This window comes from Suncus etruscus, chromosome 14 (genome assembly GCF_024139225.1).
Source record: "Suncus etruscus isolate mSunEtr1 chromosome 14, mSunEtr1.pri.cur, whole genome shotgun sequence".
Classification (NCBI taxonomy): domain Eukaryota; kingdom Metazoa; phylum Chordata; class Mammalia; order Eulipotyphla; family Soricidae; genus Suncus; species Suncus etruscus.
This window is the reverse complement of record NC_064861.1, coordinates 1,024,723-1,038,717: the sequence shown is the minus strand read 5'-3', so window position 1 is coordinate 1,038,717 and position 13,995 is coordinate 1,024,723. Positions and strand designations below refer to the sequence as shown.

Genomic DNA, 13,995 nt, shown 5'->3' with positions numbered 1-13,995 from the left:
AGACAACATTCCAACCCCACACTCAACCAGAAAGACTTCTCTCCTCCACCTTAGTTTCAGGTTTGCTCCTACCCCTACTACCACACTACCATAATAGGTTCAGTTTTATAGACCAGTTTTTAGGTTCTGTTCCTACTATGCTTATTTATATCCCACATAGAAAAGATGCTTATTAGCAAATATTGTAAGGCTGGAGAATAATAGATTCATGTCCTCAAAGCTACTATCTGGTGTATTTGGTCACTCAGAGAATGAACAGGAGGTGTATTCTTTAAAGGGTAGGCTGCTGGTCAGCTGTAGCAGACATAGCAATAAATTCCCATACAAGGTGGACCCCAGAGGAACACCAACTTACCTGTAAATAGAAAGTAACAGGATCTTGAGGGAATGACAAGATGATATTGATGGACCCTCTGAGAAGAGTTCCTAATGACCCAATTCTGAATTTCTTTGGAGCTGATATCACGGGGATGCTTTGAGAAACTAAGAACTATAAAATCCTCTACCTTCAACTTCTACATCAAACATTCCAAAACCAATTGACCTATTAGCCCCTTTTCAGAAAAATATTACTCCACAAACAAATCATGCTATCCTAACTACAAGGCCGCTATTGTCCCATAGATCATTCCAAAGATCACTGGGTATTGTATCACCACATAGAGAAATTCTATTCTCCATGAAAACAGAAACCTGAAGACTAAGTGGACTTCTTTTTTATTAATATCTTTATTAAACACATTGATTACAAATATGATTGTATTTGGGTTTCAGTAATGAAATGAAACCCCCCCTTCACCAGTGCAACATTCCCATCACCAATGTCCCAAATTTCCTTCCTCCCCACCCCACCCTCATCTGTACTCTAGATAGGCTTTCTACTTCCCTCATTCATTCACATTGTTACGATAGTTCTGAAAGTAGTTATTTCTCTAAATGCACTCATCACTCTTTCTGGTGAGCTTCATGTTGTGAGCTGGACCTTCCACAACTCCTCTCTTTGTCTTTGAGAATTATTGTGAAAATACCTTTTATTTTTCTTAAAACCCATAGATGTGGGGCACTATTCTGCGTCTATCTCTCTCCCTCTGGCTTATTTCACTCAGCATAATAGATTCATGTACAGCCATGTATAGGAGAATGTCATGACTTCATCTCTCCTGATGGCTGCATAATATTCCATTGTGTATGTGTACCACAGTTTCTTTAACCATTTATTATTTGGTGATATGTTCAGATATTTTGCCCATGTTTTACTTGGATTTTATAGCCCTTTATTGTGAAGTTTGCTGCATATTTTGAATATAACCCCTTGTTAGAGGTCTGATGTGTAAATATCTTTTTTAATTACTAGATTTCCTTTTTGATTTTGTGGTAATTTTTTTCTGACCATGTAAAAACATTTAAACTTGATATAATTCTATTTTTTATTTATTCTTTTGTTTTTATATCCACTGGGGTTGAATCTCTGAATACATCTTTGATCATGAGGCCTGGGGTGTATAAACTGTGTTTTCTTCTAAGTGTTTGATGATTTTGGTTCTGATAGCAAAGTTTTATTTTGTGTTAATTTGGGATATGGTATTAAGTAATGATCCAAGTTTTATCTTTTACATGTGGTAGTCCAGTTTTCTTGGTACCATTGGTTGAATAATCTTTAGTTCTCCATAACATGGACCTATTGACTTTCTCCATAATGATGTTTATAGATTAAACCAATCTAAACTATTGAATTTTTTGCCCAAGAGATTTTTCTGACCATTGTGAATTACAAATCTTTCACAGTTGTATTCAGGCATATAGTGACAGTAAATTAGGGCCATCCCCATCACCAGTGTTGATCTTCCTCCACCATAGTTAAGAAATCATACATTCTTTGTAATCAAGGCCAAAACTTTCTGAGATTGAATTGTGATTTTATAGTCTATAGCCTCTATAAATTATTTTTTAGCTTCTGGAGTATTTTTTAATACTGCATTTATCTCCAGGACAAAACTAATTGTATTTTTCCTGTCTGTTCCCCATTGCAACAGCATACACAATTTATAGACAGATGACAAATGCAATATGCCTCTGATTTGGAGAGGATTTAATATGTTTCTGTGGCCTTTTCTCTTTCTAGGACATGCACACATCACTGACTTCAACATTGCTGCCATGTTGTCCAATGAGATGCCGATCACCACCATGGCTGGCACCAAGCCTTACATGGGTATGTGATTCACAAGTAGCTATAGTAACTAGGAGCAAGGTGATTGTTTGATTCATGTAGGTATTATTCTGTTTGGTTTGTGTTGGTTATGGAGTCATACTTGGTGATACTCAGAAGCTACTTTCAACTCTGTACTCATGTATGACTTTTGGTGGTACTCATGGAATCATACAGTATTGAATCTCAAATTTGGACCTTTTGTCTAAAAATTGTGTGTGTGCCAATTCCTGTGGAGCTATCTCTACAGCCTAGATGCCTTTTATTCACAGGTTCGGCCATCTATGGTATCTGAAGTTACTAATGTTATGTCCTCGTCGATCTTTATTGGAAGAGTTTTAGATTGCATGTGAGCCCCAGACTTTCCTATTCAGCATGTTTCTTAACCTCATCTTGATTAGGAAGTGCAATGGATTTTATTTTAAAATACAAAGTGTTATTTATGACTGCTTTTCCTTACCTCCTAACAAAGAATATTTGTTACTCTGATTAATAATACTACAGTCTTTTCTGCTGGGTTAATTTGGGTACTGGTGATATGTAATGAGCAAAGGTCTCTAAAAGAGATACCTTTTAATGAGAAAAGTAACAAATTAAATTTTAAGTAGGGTGGTAATAAATGTTTTAGTCATTAATTTGTAATTCTGCATAATAATCATGGAACAATAAAGCACACAAAGTCACATAAAGTCATACTTTAGCTTTTGGATTTATAACAGTTCTATGATTCCTCCCCCTCCATTTTTTCAAAAGTTTTGGGTCATAACTAAGTACGCTCAAGCTTACTTCTTACTCTGCATTCAGGGCTTTGGTATTGGCAGGCTCAGGGTTCCACATGGAGTGCTAGGGATCAAACCCAGTTCAACCACATGCAAGACTATTGACCTTCTCACAGTACTATCACTCTAGCCTGAATTTCTGTTTTATAAAATAAGATGGGTTATGCTTAGAATCCAAATGAATAAATAAAAGGGTGAATGAAAAAAGGGCTGGGCTAAATACCAACTATACCATAAACTAGTCACATATATGTATTATTAATAATATTTTATTTAAACAACTTGGTTACAAATATGATTGTGGTTGCGTTTCAGTCATATAAGAGGACACACCTCATCACCAGTGCAACATTCCCACCACCCATGTCCCAAATATCCCTCCTCCCCACCCAACCCCCACCTACATTCTAGACAGGCCTTCTATTTTTCTCATATATTCTCATTGTTAGGATAGTTCGCAATGTAGTTATTTCTCTAAACTCATTACTCTTTGTGGTGAGGTTCATGAAGTGGGCTGTAACTTCCAGCCCTCCTCTCTTTTGACTCTAAAAATTATTGCAAGGATGTCTTTCATTTTTCTTAAAATCCATAGATGAGTGAGACCATTCTGCGTCTTTCTCTCTTTCTGACTTGTTTCGCTCAGCATAATAGATTCCATGTACATCCATGTATAGGAAAATTTCATGACTTCATCTCTCCTGATGGCTGCATAACATTCCATTGTGTATATGTACAACGGTTTCTTTAGCCATTCATCTGTTGAAGGACATCTTTCCAGAGTCTTGCTATGGTAAATAGTGCTGCAATGAATATAGGTGTAAGGAAGGGATTTCTGTATTGTATTTTTGTGTTCCTAGGGTATATTTCTAGGAGTGGTATAACTGGATCTTATGGGAGCTCAATTTCCAGTTTTTGGAGGAATCTCCATATCGCTTTCCATAAAGGTTGAACTAGACAGCATTCTCATAAGCAGTGGATAGGAGTTCCTTTCTCTCCACATCCCCACCAACACTGCTTGTTCTCATTCTTTCTGATGTGTGTCAATCTCTGTGGTGTGAGGTGGTACCTCATAGTTGTTTTGATTTGCAACTCCCTGATGATTAGTGATGTGGAGCATTTTTTTCATGTGATAGGATTATATGTTTTTTTCTTGTAAAGTTCTGTCAGTGCCTTGTATATTTTGCATATTAGCCCCTTACCTGATGGGTATTGAGTGAATACTTTCTCAGTGGGTGGCTCTTGTATCCTGGCACTATTTTCTTCGAGGTGCAAAAGCTTCTCAGCTTAATATATTCCCATCTGTTTATCTCTGCATTCACTTGTTTAGAGAGTGCAGGTTTCTCCTTGAAGATGCTTTTAGTCTCAATGTCATGAAGTGTTTTACTCACGTGTTATATATATATATATATATATATATATATATATATATATATATATATATATATATATATATATATATATATATATATATGGTTTCAGGTCTGATATAAATTTCTTTAATCCATTTGGATTTTGCCTTTGTACATGATGTTAGCTGGGGGTCTAAATTCACTTTTTTTGCAAGTGGCTAGTATGTCTGGGAAACATTCTCTGAGTATTAAAGCCTATTCCACTGATCTGAGGGTCTGTCTTTATTCCAATACCATGCTGTTTTGATAACTATTGCTTTGTAATACAGTTTAAAGCTGGGGAAAGTAATGCCTCCCATTTTCTTTTTCCTCAATGATTGCTTTAGCTATTCAAGGGTGTTTATTGTTGCAAATGAATTTCAAAAGTGCTTGATCCACTTCTTTGAAATGTCATGAGTATCTTTAGGGGGATCATATTAAATCTGTACAATGCTTTGGGGAGTATTGCATTTTAATTATGTTAATTCTGCCAATCCATGAGCAGGGTATGTGTTTCTATTTCCATGTGTCCTATTTTATTTCTTGGAGCAGAGTTTTATAGTTTTCTTTGTATAGGTCCTTCACATCTTTAGTCAAGTTGACTGCAAGTTATTTGAGTTTGTGTGGCACTAACGTGAATGAGGTTGTTTTCTTAATGTCCATTTCTACCTTATTACTATTGGTGTATAGAAAGTCCATTGATTTTTGTTTGTTAATTTTGTAGCCTGCTACATTGCTATATGGGTCTATTGTTTCTAGAAGCTTCTTGGTAGAGTCTTTAGGGTTTTCTAAGTAGAGTATCAAGTCATCTGCAAACAGTGAAAGCTTGACTTCTTATTTTCCTACCTGGATTCCCTTGATATCTTTTTCTTGCCTAATCGCTGTAGCAAGTACTTCCAGTGCTATGTTGAATAGAAGTGGTGAGAGAGGACAGCTTTGCCTTGTGCCAGAATTAAAAGGTAAGGCTTTTAGTTTTTCTCCATTGAGGATAATATTTTCCACTGGCTTGTGGTAGATGGCCCTAACTATATTGAGAAAGGTTCCTTTTATTCCAGTCTTACTGAGAATTTTGACCAAGAATAGGTATTGTACTTTATCAAATGCTTTCTCTGCGTCTATTGATATAATTATGTGATTTTTATTTTTCTTGTTGTTGATGTTGTGTGTTATGTTTATAGATTTATGGATGTTAAACCATCCTTGCATTTCTGGGTTGAAACCTACTTGATCGTAATCTATGATATTTTTGATGAGGCCTTGAATCCTATTTGCCAGGATTTTGTTGAGGATATTTGCATCTGTGTTCATCAGGGATATTGGTGTGTAACTTTCTTTTTTGACATAATCTCTATCTGGTTTAGGTATCAAGGTGATGTTGGCTTTATAAAAGCTATTTGGAAGTGTCTCCGTTTTTTCAATTTCATGAAAGAGTCTTGTCAGAATTGGTAGTAGTTCCACTTGAAATGTTTGAAAAAATTCGTTAGTGAATTCATCTGGTCCTGGTCTTTCGTTTTTGGGCATATATTTGATGACTGTTTTAATTTCATCAATAGTGATGGGGGTGTTTAGATATGCTACATCCTCTTCATTCAACAGTGGAAGGTTATAACAGTCCAAAAATTTATTCATTTCTTCCAGGCTCTTATTTTTAGTGTCATAGAGTATCTAAGATAGTTTCTGATTACCCTTTGGATCTATACAATATCTGTAGTGATCTCCCCTTTATGTTTCTAATACAAGTTATCAAGTCTCTCTCTTTCTTTGTTAGTTTTGCTAATGGTCTATCTTGTTTATTTTTTCGAAGAACCAACTTCTGCTTTTGTTGATATTTCGGATATTTGGGAGGTTTCCACGTCTTTGTTTTCTGCTCTCAGCTTTATTATTTCCTTCTGTCTTTCTATTTTTGGTTCCTTTTGTTGACCACTTTTGAATTCTATAAGCTGTGTCATTAAGCTATTCAGGTATGCTTTTTCTTCCTTCCTGATGTGTGTTTGCTAAGATATAAATTTTCCTCTCAGTATCGCTTTGCTGTGTCCCATAGGTTCTGATAGTTTGTGTCTTTATTGTCATTTGTTTCCAGGAACATTTTGATTTCCTATTTTATTTCATCTCAGATCCACTATTTATTTTGTAATGAGGCTGTTTAACTTCCAGGTGTTAAAGTTTTTCTTCTGTGTCCCTTTGGAGTTCACATATAATTTCAGAGTCTTGTGGTCAGTGAAGTTAGCCTGCAAAATTTCTATCTTCTTGATATTATGGAGGTATGTTTTATGTGCCAGCATGTAGTCTATCCTGGAGAACATCCCATGTACTTTGGAGAAGAATATGTATCCAGGTTTCTGGGGGTGGAGTGTCCTATATATATCTAGTAGGCCTGTTTCTTCCATTTCTCTTTTCAGGTCTAGTATATTCTTGTTGGGTTTCAGTCTGGTTGACCTATCCAGTGTTGACAAAGCCGTATTGAGGTCTCCCACAATTATTGTCTTGTTATTGATATTCTTTTTCAGATTTGTCAACAATTGTACTAAATATTTTTACTTGCCACTTCATTAGGTGCATATATGTTTAGGAGAGTGATTTCTTCCTGCTGTACATATCCCTTGATTAATACAAAATGTCCCTCTTCGTCTCTTACAACTTTTCTGAGTATAAAGTTTGCATCATCTGATATTAATATTTCCACTCCAGATTTTTATGGGTGTTGTTTGCTTGGATGATTTTCCTTTAGCCTTTTATTTTGGGTCTATGTCCTTCTGACTATTTAGGTGCATTTCTTGTTGGCAGCAGAAGGTTGGACTGAGTTTTTTGATCCATTTAGCCACTCTGTGTCTCTTAACTGGTGCATTTAGCCCATTGACGCTGAGAGAAAGAATTGTCATGGGATTTAGTGCCATCTTTGTGTCAAAGTTTGGTTTGTCAGTTGATCAGCCTTGTCTTAAAGTAGACCTTTCATTTTTTCTTTTAAGTTGGTTTTGAGTTTATAAAGTTTCTGACTTGTTTATATGTGAAGTCATGTATTCTTCCTTCAAACTGAAAGTGAGTTTTGCTGGGTGCAGTATTCTAGGCGAAGCATTTATTTCATTGTGTTTTGTCTCTATGTCCCACCACTGCCTTCTGGCCTTGTGTGTATCTTGTGACAGGTCTGCTGTAAATCTCAAGGATGCTCCCTTGAATGTAATTTCCATTTTTGATCTTGCTGCTTTCAGAATTCTGTCTCTATCTGTGGGATTTGTCATTGTGACTAGGATGTGTCTTGGGGTGTTTTTCCTGGGGTCTCTTTTAGTTGATACTCTGGGCAAGCAGGATTTGATCACATGTATTCTTTAGCTCTGGTAGTTTCTTGTTAATGATGTTCTTGACTGTTGATTCTTCCTGGAGATTTTCTTCCTGGGTCTCTGGGACTCCAATGACTCTTAAGTTGTTTCTGTTGAGCTTATCATAGACTTCTATTTTCATCTGTTCACATTCTTTGACTAAGTTTTCCATTGTCTGATCATTTGCTTTAAGGCTTTTTTTTTCCAATTTCTTCTGCTGTATGGATTTGTTATGTATCGCATCTTCTAGCTCACTAATTCTATCCTCACCTTGTTACCCTGATGGAGAGCTTATCCATTTTGTCTGTCAATTCGTTTACTGAGTTTTTCAGACCTGTTATTTGATCTGTTATTTCAGTTTGGATTTTTCTGATTTCGGTCTTTATATTTTCTTGGTTTTATTAATGTTCTGTTCAACTCGATCTATGCTTTCTTTGAGTTCTGTGAGCATCCTCCATATTTCTTCTCTAAACTCCATATCTGAGAGACTGCCTAATTGGTTGGCCATTTTCCGGTCATCAGAGTTGCCATCTTCATTCTCTATGCCTGGAGCTGGCCTGCGTTGTTTCCCCATTGTCACACTTGTACTGTGGGGTCTTCTACATATTGTTGTGGTATTCATTGGCTAAATGATGTGCACAGCCATGCTCCTCTGTCTCCACCCTTTCTGGGTCTGTCAACTCACCTCCAAGGAAGGAGAGTCCTCCGTGGATGAAGCCACACACAGGATCATATCTTAGGCCTGAGCACACAGCAGAGAAAACAGTCCAGAGAGATATGCTGGGCTTCAGAGATCCAGCACAGTTCAGCTGGATCCACCCTTTCTGGGCGGGTTGACTCACCTCCAAGTTAGGAGAGCCATCAGTGGATGAAGCCACACACAGGATCAGATCTTAGGCTCAAGCACGCAGCAGAGGAGACAGTCCATAGAGATATGCTGGGCTTCAGAGATCCAGCACAGTTCCTAGTGTGATTTCTTTTTATGCGTGTTGCAGTGGGGTTCATTCATTAGAAAGAGTACACGGCCGTGTGGCCATGCTCTTCTGGAGCCTCTAGGAGAGCAATTTTGCTGGGCCCTTTTCGGCCCACTCACAAGAGGTTCAGGACACAGGACAGTAGAAAAACATGCACAGGCAACACTCACAGTCTCTCGCAGTTGGGAACCACTTAGCAGGCACAGATTTCTCACATATATGTATTAATAATAAAAATGAGTATAAACTGAGCTAATTTCTATGAACCAGGCCTACTATCATTCACCCCAGATATATAAAGGGAAATATGTATTTGGAGACATATAGTATTCAAGAAAAGAATGGCAGTGCATGATTGCAACTCAATAATGAAAAACTTTGTAGCTGTGTATCTATGGTAATTCAATTAAAAATGTATTAAAATTAAAATCAAAAGAGTGTCAGGCCACTTTTCTGCTCAATAGAAGTGGTTTAGATCTGAAGAAAACTATCTGGAAAGTATGGGCAGGATTGGGGCACTATAAGTAAGATGTGGCACCTTCTGCTCCATTTCTGATTCATTGTCTAGTGAATATATTTACTGACATATTCCTGCACCAATAGAGACTGAGTTAGCTGTGGTAGATTGATAAGTCTATCAGAGGACAATTGCAATAGGAGACATATATGCTCTCTGTGTGCATGTGAGTGAGAATGAATGTGTGCATTTGTGTGTATATAAGTGAATATATGTAAATGAGTGTATGTGTGTATTGTGACTGTATGTCAGTGCATGTGGGTTTGTATGTGGGAGTTAGGAGGTGATAGATTGCCTAAAGGAAGCTATCCACTTCAGAAAGGTTCTCAGTGCTAATGTTGGGTGAGGGGTAAAAGCAACTTCTGTGTGGGAGAGGGACATAGAAGCCTTTGTTGCATAGAGAATACTGGCAGTGTCAAAAGAGCCCAAGTATGTAGAAAATCTGAGGTGATTCCCAAGGGCAGAGTGGTCCAAAACTATGTTTGGTAATATTGTCACATAGCCAGGGTGACAGAGAACTTCTGCAGCAGACCCTATATATTCTATGTCAGCTAATAAAGCTGCTAAAATAAATCACACAGGCCATGTGTGTTGGGATCCTTCTGCTCCCTCTCGTTTCCCTCCAGGTCCTAAAGCAGATGGTACTTTCTATGAAAAGGGAGTTTGTACTATGTAGAAGTCAGATCAAATTTTCATTTTGCTACCAGGATGGTAAAATCAATCTAATGGTGTGAGGAATTTTTAATAAAGTATGATATTGTTTTTTGTTTATTTTTTTTTGGGGGGGGAGGTCCACACTTGCAATAGCAAAGGCTAATCCCAGCTCTGTGTTCAAGGGTTGATCCTGATGGTACCAGACATCAAACTCAGTCTTCATTCAATCCATTTTTCTCTCTTTCCTGCCCTGATATTAGTTTTTTACTTCATAGAACTAAATTTTCATGTAGTTTCAATAAGGAAGAAAAAATTAAGTGTATTTGGTAACAAATTGTGTTCCCTCTCCTACTGGAAAGGGAAGCTCAATGCTGTTTCGTTAGTAGAAGACTTGAAAATGAAAATTGTTGCTCATTCTCTCATAATTCACTGAGCTGCTTAAAGAAGCAGAATGACAAGTTAAACTGGTAGGATTAAATAAGAGGTAAAATGAATTGCCTTGCCTAGAGAGAGCAGCAGTAATTCACAGACTAAATATATGTTTATTATTATTATTATTTTGTTTTTTTGGGCCACACCTGGCAGTGCTCAGAAATAGCTACTGGCAGGCAGGGAGGACCATATGGGATGCCAGGATTCGAACCAACCACGTTGGGTCCTGGATTGGCTGATTGCAAGGCAAACGCCACTGTGCTATCTCTCCAGCCCCTATTTTTTATTATTATAGTTTGTAAAGTCATAATAATATTAAAGATTTGCTATTGATATACAAATTGCATCCCATCATCAATGGAGTGTCCATCACCAACAACATGTGTCTCTTCTAGTTTGATCTTTCTCCCCTCTCCTATTTTTCCACCTGGTAATTAGATATAAATTACATGATTGAATTTTAAATAAAAGGAAAAGCATGCCATTTTTTGGTTGTTTTTTCTTTATTTGTTTTTGTTGGGGCTATCCCTACTGATGCACAGGGGTTACTGCTGACTCTGCTCTCAGGGATTACTCATTGCTGTGCTCATAGGGACTATATGGGATGATAGAGATTGAGTCTGGGTTGGTCACATTCAAGGCCAGCATCCTATTTGCTGTTCTATCTATCTGGCTTCAAACAATGTCACTTAAAAAATATTTCATTCAGGGGCCAAAGTAATGGCGCACCAGTAGGGCATTTGCCTTACATGTGGCTGACCCAGGACAGACCTGGATTCAATCCTCTGGCATCCCATATGGTCCCCTAAGCCAGGAGTAATTTCTGAGCACATAGCCAGGAGTAACCCATGATCATCACCAGGTGTGGCCCAAAAATCCAACATATATATAAAATATATTTATAGATATAAATATATAAATATTTTATATCATATATATTATATAAATATTTATGTATATAAATCATTAACTTTCCTTTGAAGCTAAAGAGGACAAGAGGACCCAATATACCAGGTCCACTTCACCTTGAAGAGAAAGAAGAAAATAGGACTCTTTTTTTTTTCACTGAGCCCTGCACAAATATATCTTTTATTTAAGTAACATGATCATATTAAATAACATGATCATATTTGGGTTACAGTCATAACCAGAACACCCCCCTTCACCAGTGCAACATTACCCCCTCCCCCCATTCCCATCTCCTGCCTGTATTCGAGACAGGCGTTCTACTACAGTAATTTGTTTTTATGTTCAGTAAGTTGTATTTTTTCCTTAAAGAATAAGAGTAAAAAAAATATAGTAAAGGTGTGATAGTGGCAATCGCCAATGTTTGCATAGGTCCAGAAAAATGGAGAAAATGTAAAAAAAAAATCCTTGACCTGATTACAAAAAGGCCTCACCCCAGAAGTTTATTGGCATGAGACAGACTCTGGGTTCCAGGCATACCAGTCTATCCAACCCAAGTCATTCTCAAGGTCCTGGTGAAACTTTTTCACACTTTAGCTATAGTTGGTATCAGACTTTTATATTTAAAGACTCTGGATTCTGTGCATTTCTTTCGTCGATGTCAGGCTGATGTGGAGCATCCTCTAGTGTCAGCATATCATTAAATGCAGAGCGATCTGCCCTGCATGCAGACTGTTGCTGAGTTGCCTGGGTGTTGAGAGTACTCTTTGGAGTAAGTCAATGCCAAAGCAGTGGTAGGTCTTCTCTGGTAGAGGCTTGGATCCTGGGAATGTTAAAGACAATTGTGGTTGTTTCCATAGTTCAGGTGTGTGTGGGCGATGCCCATTCTTCTGAGGCCTGAGCTAAATTCATTATGCCAATGTTCAGGGTAAAAGGCCTAATTACATTACCAAATTTGTGTTCCCATCTCTATCAGATAAGAACTTGTTTGAATATGTATTATTTTCCCATTTTAATGTGCCTATGCAAAAGAGAAGCAATGCCATAAGATATTGTTGGTGCATCTGGGGGCCGAAGAATAAAGTCCAACATTTCCAGTAACTTGGTATAAACGTGAAATCTATACAGAGTTACTCTTCTACCAATATTGCTTATAAAACAGATCTCACAGGGGGAAAATCAAACAATTAAATAACTAATCTAGTGGGCAAAATTGTCACTATATGAGGATATTTGAAAAGAGTTATAGATGTTAAGGGAAAACATCCTTATTTTTGATTAATATTTGAACAACCTAACTTAAAATTACCCATGAGGAGGATAAAATCCCTTTGTCACTTATAAACTAATGAACACATATAATTTAGCCTATTTTCTATCTAAAATCTATGGCCCTCAAATGATAAAAAGAAATATTTCAGCCTAATTCTCTGATGGGTTTATCCTCCAGGATTCCCAGGTTTCCATATTAAGGAGTATTCTCTTGGAGCCAATCAGATAATGTGCATCTGGGTTTGCACGGCCTGGTTTCCATGGAGAGAGGAGTACAAGGAAGCCACCTTTCTGTTTTGTCCCCCAGTGATTTTAAACACAAGATCTGTGTAATATAATTCTCAAAGTTGGTTTTTCTTATCTTTTCATAATAGAGAGCTTGGAAATTGGAGTCCAGTCCAAATGCTTTGACCTCTCCTCCACCACCCTTATAATTAGCAATGACGAATATGTATTGAAAGCCTGCCTTGCACCAAACAACTTGTCAAATGTTTTACAATCATATGCTCATTTATTTTTTTCTCTCAATAGCCTGATGGGGCATGTGATCATTAGCACCATTTTATAGCAAGGAAAACAAGAATTAAGTAGTTGAAAAGGTCATAAATTTAAAAAAATCTCTGCCAGACTTTTAAAAATTTAAGCTTCTTCCAGAAAGATATAGAATATTCTTTTTTTAAGTATTTGTGGTTCTTTGCTGATTATAAGTAAGTTTATGTAAATCAAATTGTTATAATTTTTTCTTTTCCAAAAATGTAAATACCTGTTAATGTAAATTTGTTGTTTTTTGTTTGTTTGTTTGTTTTTGTTTTGTTTTGGGGCCACACCTGGCGGCGCTCAGGGATTACTCCTGCTACCTGCTCAGAAATAGCTCCTGGCAGGCTCGGGGGACCATATGGGACACTGGGATTCGAACCAACCACCTTTGGTTCTGGATCAGCTGCTTGCAAGGCAAACGCTGCCACGCTATCTTTCCGGCTCCTACTGTAGATTTCTTTATCCAACAGTTTCTTTATGATTTGGATAGGAAGCTTTCTTAGAAGCATCATGAGCGAAGATCAGTATTTTCTTTTTCTTATTTATTTAGCTATTTAGTTGATGATTTTGAGAGCATACCTGGTAGTTCTCAAGGCTTACTTTTGGCTCTGAGCTCATGGATCACTCCTGGCTGACTTGGAGGACAATATGGGTGCTGGGGATCAAGCCCTAGTTAGCCACATGTATAGCATCTTAGTACCAATGTTTATATTATATTATATTATTATTAAATAATTTTCCCAGTACCTTAATAAAATGTACCTCAGGGATATTCACTTGTCCATTCAACCACATTATAGAATATCTGTGGGGCATTATTAACAATGAGTAAGAGTAAGCATCCTAAATGAAAAGAATGAAAACTAGGAAGACACAGGGAATGAAAGTGACTGGTATATGAAGACCTAATCCTCTGAGATGCTGAGGAACCAAGAGCTGGAAATGCTTAGACTAACTCTAGGCTGTGAAGCCAGTCTGCTGTTACTTCCACTTTGGAGAAGTGCTGAAGTTAA

The 13,995-nt window shown here is 37.2% G+C and overlaps 2 protein-coding genes across 2 annotated transcripts in view; both read left to right on the top strand.

Annotated features, from left to right (window-relative positions):
* The window catches only part of PPP3CA (protein phosphatase 3 catalytic subunit alpha), a 1,090,725-nt gene that overhangs the window by 667,514 nt on the left and 409,216 nt on the right, over positions 1-13,995 (top strand). The window lies entirely within an intron of this gene.
* STK32A (serine/threonine kinase 32A) overlaps positions 1-13,995 on the top strand; it is a 152,227-nt gene that overhangs the window by 94,743 nt on the left and 43,489 nt on the right. Inside the window, exon 6 of the mRNA XM_049786984.1 lies at positions 2,123-2,212. Within this exon, the coding sequence (XP_049642941.1) occupies positions 2,123-2,212 (90 nt within the window). The remainder of the gene's footprint in view (positions 1-2,122; positions 2,213-13,995) is intronic.